Raw genomic sequence first — 9,522 nt, forward strand, 5'->3', positions numbered from 1 at the left:
AGGTAAAATTCATATTTGTTATTATTGATTATGCATTTACAATTACAGTTAGCAGAAACATTTTACATAGTTTGTTTTAATTGGAGATTTTGTGTTGACTAATAACATGTTAGTTAAACCCTAATTGGTTTTTGCCTAACCCTAATCACTAACAGTTTGGACTTAATTATGCGATTAAGTACTTAAGTCATGATATTGACTTTTACTTCTGTTATTAATTATATTTACGTATCAACATTCACTAACTTCTGAAACATAGTAGACATATTCATATAGATGTTATTCTAATAGAATATTCTGAAGTGTTAATTTGTATTCTATTTTTATGATGTTATTATCTTTTTTCTAATATTATTTATTCTGAAAATCCATTGAACAATAGGGAAACAAAAGGTGCATTCTGAAGATGAAAAAAATAAAAAAAGGAAGTTAGACAATACAAATGATAACATCGAGAAAAAGACACAAAAAACAACAAAATATTTATTAAAAGATCTGCCTTCAATAAATACTAGAATGAATCCCGGAGCTATGATTGAAGTTATAAAAAGTTTAAGTATGTCTCAAAAAAATGTGTAAAGAAGATGGGTTTTGGATCACTTTTGGAGTTGAACATCAAGAGAATTCCGTTGAAGCTTGCACATTTTGTTGTTCAACATTATGATCATCAAAACAACAGTATTGTGCTTGATAAAAAAAATTAAGATCACAAAAGAAAAGATTCATAAAGTCTTTGGTCTATCAAATGGAGGAAGAAGCTTGTTTGATTTTCATTTTGTTGACAGTGAGAACGAAACGTATGTTACATGGAAAAGCCAGTTTACAAAAGAAACAATGAATGCCACTGGATTCAAAGAATCCATTCTCAAATCCAAAAGAGATGATGATATCTTCAAGCTAAATTTTCTTTCTTTGTTTGTGAATACGTTTGCTGAATCACATTCTTATGGGACGTGCAACATAGATCCTGTTAGAAGAGTAGTTGGAGTTGAAGACATCTCATGCATTGATTGGTGTGCGTACTTAAATTACTGTCTGAAGAATACAAGATCTCTATGGCATCAAGATAAAAAGAAATGCTATTATAATGGCCCAATGTTGTTATTGATGGTATGCTTTTTGTTCAATTATTGTAATTTTTTTTATTTATGAATATCTAATACAATTTACAAACTACTATCATGCAGCTACTTTACTATGACGGTCTTGACTGTCAGCGTTTAATCTTAAAGTCAAAAATTCCAACATTAACAATGTGGTCAACAGAGGATTTGAATAGCAGGCAGTCTTTTGAAATTGAAGATGGTGGGTTTGGATGTGGAAAAGTTGTTATCACACAAATGACGAGAGATAGCGAGGGACCATCCAATGTGAAAGACGATCTTTATGACACTGTTGAGGTAACTTTAACTAAAATATAAAATAAAATTTCTTTTTATATTACGTTAAAGTATGATGTTATAAAAAATTCTGGATATTCTAATATTACATGTTTATGGTTCATAGTAAATATTCTAAGATATTCTGAGATGATAAAATATTACATGCTTATAATTCTAGTATTTTATTATTTTTCAGGAATATAAAGAGAACTTTGATAAGATTTTCAATAAAGTTTCATCCAGAAAGGAGGACATGTATCGAATTGTTTCTGATTGTATATCAAAGTTCCCAGATGTCAATATAACAAATGAATTGAAAGAGAAGTTCATTAAGTTATTTTCAGATCCTATTTTTTCAAGTGCTGATAATCAAAACAATGAAAATGAAAAAAAAGGATCACATGAAAGGGTTGAATCTCAAAATGGTGACACGGGGGGAATGATATAAGTTCTTACAAATCACCATATATGGATAAAGCTGTGAATTTATTTGATAGAATCGATTTGCAGAATGTTCTTTTGATTCAGGTTCTAATAAGATGTGCACAGGATAAAAACAGAATGTAAGTCACTAACTCTTGCTATTTCAATTAAACATGTATTATTTTTTTGAATTGTTGTTTAACTATAATGCATGTGGATATTTATTCTAATGTTGATGACATATTTTTTTGTTAATGTTTAAAATTAAGGGAGGTACTTTTTGAAACAAATACGGGAGAGATTATGCATAGACAGGATTTTGAGAGCATGCGACCTTATCATGTTATACATCATAGTGTGATTGATTCTTAGGCTGCTGTTCTAAATTACGAGGAACAAAAGTCAAAAAGTAAACCATACCGCCTGTTCTTCAATACCAAAATTATGGTAAATTCTTTTACAATTGGAACTTTTATATTTTAGTTATATATTATAACAAGATATTCTAATTTTTCTGTTTTTCTATGTTTACAGAGTTCTGATTTATTAGATGAAACTAAATCTTTTGACGAGCGTTTTTTAACTTTTGAGACCCGTGTTGATAAGTTTCTATCTAATTTCAAGGCAAATGTAGATTTCAATGATCTTAAACTCGTAAGAATATTTTATTAATTAAAATATTACATTATTAAAGGATAGGAATTATGTTAACTTTTTGATCAATTTGTTGGAATTGCAGGTGGTTTTCCCAATACTTAATGGTGATCAGATGTATGCTGTTGTTTTCAACCTAACATATCCACAAGTTCATATTATAGACAGCATAGAAACAAAATCGTTAGAAGAAACTTATGGAATGATACCTACATCATTAGTAAGTTTTCATTTACTTTTATTAAATGTATTAAAGTTACAATATAATAGATTGAATAATGTAATTTTGTTAATATACATTGCAGAAATTGTACTTTATACGATATCCGGAGAAAACTACATTTATCGTCAATAAAATCAAAGGTTTGCGATCAACAACAGTGAAGATGATGAAAATTGACTACAACACAAAGAAGTTGACAACAGAGAATGGAGCACTTTTAATGAGACATATGGAAAAATATTGTGGAGAAAAGCAAGGAAAGTGGAATGTGGAAATGGAAAAAGGCAGTGATGTGCAAGATGTGCAATTTGTAAAATTACGTGCCTTATATTCTGTTAAGATTGCTACACATGAAATCAACAACCACAAGGAGAGAGTTATCAAAGAAACAATCGAATTTGGAAAGTTTGATCATGCAACTAGAAAAAAGATGTTAGAGGAAGGTATCAATAGAATGGATGAATTGGAAATGGGTAGTAAATAGAATTTGATAGAAGTTTGGAATTTTATGAACGTGGTTATGGTGACTTAACAAAAATTCCTTTTGTAATATCTATCTTATTTTGAACAAATTAGACAAAAAAAATGATGCCTAGTATTATGTAAGAAACTTGATATGGTTTATTAGGTGATTAATGCTTAATGTATAGTTGGTATTATGATCACTTCTTCATGACCATGGTAGAATATTCTAATAGAATAATGTATAGTGGCATCATTATTCTATTAGAATAATATTAGATGTTGCATATACCTATATAACATTCTTACATGTATAATCTTGTATTATAATAATTTGATAACAAAACATTATACTGCAATCATTCGTATATACTTCAAAAAATTAAAGATTGAAAATATTAGAAGAATCAATATGTTTTCAAATGTATAACACATCATCACAACCCAAATGTCTCATACATCATCACAAACCAAATGTCTCACACATCATCACAAACCAAAATATCTGAAAAATGTCCAAACTAAAGAAATTCAAAATTTTATCTATATGGTATTATTGAACTTTATTGAAATACGAAAAAAATCGAAATATATTTCTAGACACAACTATGCACTTTGTACCTTGGAGTTATTCAACAATGTCAAACATTTCCTTGAATTATGCCCTTTAACCCCACATATTTTGCATGATCTTGATTGCTTGTTACCTTGAATAGTAGCCTTCTCCAAAGCACTTTTTAAACGTTTTCCTGTACCAGAACCTTTATTCTTCACCATAGGTGGATTTTCAACATCAACAACTTCAGGATTCGTAGTAGCTCTGTAAAGTTTATCAATATGAGCTTCTTTTGTAACCGGTGATTTGTCTGAACCTTGTTCACCAATATCAGTCATAAAAACTTCTAGCTTTTGCATGAACTCTTCTAACTTCTTGTCATCATTACTTAATGAAGACAAGCATTGATCAAGCATGGAAAAAGCTTTGTATGCAACCTTCTCAACATTTCCAGACGAATCACCATATCTAAACGTCCTTTTCAAAACTGTGGTGGGGATAATATCTCTTCTCCATCTCTTAAGAATGTATCTTGACGGAATCTCTTGTATGTCATAAATCTTTAGAATACAGAAGATGTGTCTACAAAAAATTTCAAACCGCTCAAAAAGCATGCATGAACATTTCACCGTTAGATCTTCTCTGTTGAATTCAACCTGTTTCAAAAGTATTAGGATTATAAGTATATTCAAAAAAGAAAAATTAGAATATTTTTCAAAACTATTAGAATATTAAGTATATTCTAATAAGAAAAATTACAATAATATAAAAAAAAACTTAAGAAAATAATTTAGTAATAAAAATTAAAATATTAGAATTATAAAAATGTCAACATTACCTCAAAATCACCTTCACTTGTGTTAAAATTCCATTCAGAATCGATGTCAACTTTTTCTTTTTTCTCAACTACTACCTTCTTCTTTGATAGATTTGTCCTTTTATGTTTGACAATGCATATGTCGGAAACAACACCTGAAGTAACACTCTTCTGTGAACAAGAAACAAGTGAATGAAGAATCTCCCTCTGCACCATGAGAAAAATAGTCCTGGTGTATACCATAGATGCATGTTTCTCCATATCTTCAAGAGGTTTTTTGATAATTGGAATTATAGTAGATGTATCAAAATCAAATTTGATCTGATTATTCCTTTGCCTTTCCATAACAGACTCAAAAGCATTCATGAAATTGTTTAACGTATAACCATGATGCGATACCCTATTGAATGTTGAATTCTCACTTTCCGGCCAAGAAGTTGTTCTCATTAGACCTGACATCGGTACATCTTTAAAATAGGCTGGAATCCAACTGCTTCTCAAATCAAACATATCTTTCATCCATTTATTGTCTTGTAACTTATATTTTACCATTAATGCATCCCATCTCATTTCAAAATCATTCACAGCAATTTTGGAGTCTCATACTATACTATTGAAGTCCGCCTTAAAATCCGGTTCATTCATTGTTTCCCAGCTTACCTTAAAAAACAATTCATATATTATTCTGTTAGAATATAATATAGTATAAAAAGGCATTTCATTTAATATATTATCCTAATTACAAAAAATATTTCATTTAATATTCTGATAAGAATATAATACAGTATAAAAAGGCATTTCATTTAATATATTATTCTAATTACAAAAAATATGTCATTTAATATTCTGATAAGAAAAGAACAATAATGTCATATTTATATTGAAAATAATGTCATATTTATACTGATAAGAATATAACAATAATGTTAGTACCTTCAATGGAAGTTTACTTGTGATATGCCACATACAAAATCTATGTTTTGTGTATGGCAATACTATCTCAATAGCTTTTTTCATTGCTGGATCTTGATCGGTCACGACCATGATTGGTGCTTTTCCAAAACACTTCAAGAATGACCGAAGTAACCAAATATAGGAATTTGTATATTCTCTACACAACAAACCAGCTCCAAAAGTGACGCACCTTTTGTGATTATCAATGCCAGTAAAAGGTACAAATACCATACAATACCTAAAAAAACACAAAAAATACCATTAGAATATATAACTAAAAATGTTTATAATTCCAGAATAAATACCTGTTTGTACGATATGTTGCGTCAAACGAAACAACATCCCCAAATAACTCAAAATTTTGTTTTGAAGTGTCATCAGCCCAAAAGAGAGCATTTAACTGCTTCTTGTCACATCTGTATTCGAATGTAAAATTTGTAACATTCTCTTTACGATTCTGAAGCTTTGTAATCAACAAATTTGCATCAGTGCCCCCGATGTGACAATTTATATCCCTTGTAAAAATTTTCCAATCTATCTCTAGTCCACCAACAAATTCACATCCTCCTTTTATAACGCACATTAGCCTATATGCTATAGTTGCCCCCACCTTTGCACTCGAAAGCTTATGTATAAAAGCTTGATCAACAACATCCAACTGACGTTTAGCTCTTGAAAGATGCATACAATCTTGATTGATAAATTTGTGGTTGTGTTGTTGTTCAAAGCGCCACAAGTAAACTTCTGAAGAATATGGTATAACTTTGAATGCAACAAAAGCTTTGCAATTTGTGCGTTTACAATTACTATTTCTCAATTGCTTGTTATGATCATCACTAATCGTGTCTAAGGTAGAAGTGTTTGGCAATCCCCCTCTATTGCATATAAAATATTTCGAAGTTGTGATTCCACTATTTTTCCTCTCTGTTGATTTTCTAATATCAAAACCAGATCTTAATGCATATCCTTTATACCACTTAATAGCATCTTTGATATCTTTAAAAATTGAACCCATAGGAGGTAGCCAACTAGCTTCAACCTCTGGAATCCAAAAGAAAGAACCATCAGCTCCAATGAATTGTTTGCAAGAGCCATATTGTGCTGCAACATTGTCACTTTGAACTACAAAAGAGAATATACCACCATGTTAACATATAATCAGAATAATTTGCATTCATATGACTGTAATCATAAAAAACCACAATGTTATATGTGCATTATTCTATATGCATAATATGCAGTAACATGAACTTATCACCAACATCATTCTATAAAGAATAACCGATATCAGTAACAGAATTACCTTGGATTTCCGATTGATTTCCATCATTATGCAGAATCTCTGAATCACCAGAACTGAATTGATGATTTTCTTCATCGTAATGATCATTTCCGATGTCATTCATATCTAAATTATCCATAACTGTGACTAGGTTAAAAATTGAATATGTTATATGCAACTAACAATGAAAGCAATGATTACCTTGGGTTTCCGATTGATTTTCCTCGTTATGAAGAATCTCTGAATCATTAGAACCGAACTGATGATTTTCTTCATCGAGATGATTATTTTCGATGTCATGCATATCCAAATCATCCATAACTGTTATCATTATTGATATATAAATGTATGTACAATATTCTATAAGAATAACATGCATTCTCATGAACTTATCACTAAGATGATGTTAATGAAAAGCAAATAGATGATGTTAATCAAACGAAAACAGATGATATATTGCTGAAAAACATAATGATTGAATGAAAGTTAAAAATCAAACAATGAAATAGATGATGCATTGTCAAATAACATATTATAGATTAAATTGTTTTCTAGGTCAAACAAATTCAACAACAAATGATGTTTGATTGCTGAATTGGATGTCTCAACAACAGATGATGTTTGATTGCTGAAATCACAAATCATACAAATATAAAATTGGAGAAATCGATAATAGCTTGATGATTCAATTCATGAACTAGGTTAAAAATTGAATACATTATATGAAAGTAATAGTGAAATTGATGAAAACTCAAACCTTGATCAATTGACGATTTCATGATGTTGAGTAAAATTCACAGATTGAAAGATCGTAAACAATTGTTGAAGATGAAGATTAGCAGAAATCGTTGAACACTTGAACCTCTACCGAAATCGATGATCACATAGTTAAAATTGATCAAAAACACTCAGATTATCAATTGCAGATGTAGAAGAATCAAGAACATGAACTCGAAAAACACAAAAATCGCGAATTTAAAAGCTATGATTTAGCATCGTTCGATCAATGTCCAAATCAAATCGATTATCGGTTGAAAGAATATAAGATTAGAGATAGAATATCGATCAAATTGAATTGAATAACAAGGAATGTTGTTTCATCGAATAAATTGGTAGAAAACCCTAACAGGTGAGATGATTTCTTGAAGACGTGAAAATTAAGCTAACCTGATCATATTAAATTTAACCTAGTGACTAATCTACCCTAATTAACTAATCAGTTAGATTAATTAGTGTTAATCCCTTTTTTTATGAGCCACAAGATCAAATTTGATCAAAGGCTAAGATTTGGTTCTCATGTCTCACAAAATATAGATGGTCTCAAATGAACCTCTACCTATATATATATATATATATATATATATATATATATATATATATATATATATATATATATATATATATATATATATATATATATATATATCAATTCCCATAGAGTTGGTGAATAGGAATCGTTACTAATTTCAAATTTTGCCACACTTTTCTGCCGCTTTAATACATTTTCCACCCATTTTTCTCTTTTTTTTCCATTACTTCCCTATTTTCCAGGCCCCCCTTTTTTTATTTTAGGATTGCTTTTACCGGTTAACAAATTATTTTTACCCCAAGAAAGTGTCAAACCAAATATTCTAGAAGCATTCTTCCCTCCAGAATACTGAATAATATGCCATCCATCAGCACTACTTTTCGTCGCAGTTTGTATCGGTTCTTCCCTGCTTTCACCATCTGAAAGAACAATGTCAAAAAGGCCAAGGGAAAAAAGGTCATTTTAGTAAAAAAAGTTGAAAACAATAGTACCTTTTAGTCGAAAATCTTCTATTTTTTTGTATTGATTGCAAGAGACCACCGTTTTGGTTCTTTAGTATCGATTATAACTTGTGTAAGCCTTTCATCTGTTCTTGAATAACCTCTTTTTACATTTAATATTGGAATATCTGATTCAGTCCATCCATTTACAGAATTACCCTTGGTCCAACAACTATAAGAAGCATTGAAAGTGACAAAATCAATAACTTTTACTCTTCCACATTCAATCCATTCACCAATATTGTCAATCTCTTTTGTTAACTTTCCAAGGGTAGTTGAAAACAATGAAATATAAGAACTTGGTTCTTTGTTTGCTGATGTGTCCACAACATGAACAACCTGAAAGACAAAAGTATAGAGCATAATATAATTTATATTTTAATTTTTATAAAATTTACTATAGACTAATCTAAAATAAATACTATTAGAACAGATTACTCTACCTCTAGTACTTTTTTATCATATAATAGTGGAGATTAAACAGGTCCAAGGGCAAAATAGTCATTACAACAGGTCAAAATCGAACCACGTGACTGTTTTTGCAGTTTACTGATTAGGGTAAATTTTAAATCCACTGAATTAGGATTAGAGCTGGTAATTAAATATCCGTTAAAATAAATTGGATTTTTCTATTTGAATTAGGATTAGGGTAACTGTTTACTTTGTTTTTATTTGAAATTCATGAGTACTTGAACTTGATTGCAAGACTTCTTAGTTTTTTATTTGCTTATTTGTTCCAAATTGTTCTTTATTCCAATCAAACTAAGTTACTAAAGAAAACAATCAGTGTAAATAATTACTTGTTTCAACCTTTAACTTATTTAATCAAACCAAGTTATCAAAGAAACCAAACAAATCCAAATAGCTAGCATTTTGCAAAAGAATCATATAGACCAAAACCATTAAGAGTCTAAACTTCTCATTTCTTACATGATGTTGTGTTTCTATAGGCAATTAGGC

General features: G+C 29.7%; 1 protein-coding gene across 1 annotated transcript; it reads right to left on the reverse strand.

Annotated features, from left to right (window-relative positions):
• Window positions 1-3,607: 3,607 nt before the first annotated feature.
• On the reverse strand, window positions 3,608-5,069 carry LOC145163749 (protein FAR1-RELATED SEQUENCE 5-like). Its single transcript, XM_079082531.1, has 3 exons — window positions 4,539-5,069; window positions 3,766-4,356; window positions 3,608-3,649 (listed from the first exon to the last, which is right to left on the reverse strand). The coding sequence occupies exons 1-3, from the start codon at window positions 5,067-5,069 to the stop codon at window positions 3,608-3,610; spliced, it is 1,164 nt and encodes a 387-aa protein (XP_078938657.1).
• Window positions 5,070-9,522: the final 4,453 nt, after the last annotated feature.

This window comes from Lactuca virosa, chromosome 3 (assembly GCF_052849685.1).
Source record: "Lactuca virosa cultivar CGN04683 chromosome 3, Lactuca_virosa_CGN04683_v6, whole genome shotgun sequence".
NCBI lineage: Eukaryota > Viridiplantae > Streptophyta > Magnoliopsida > Asterales > Asteraceae > Lactuca > Lactuca virosa.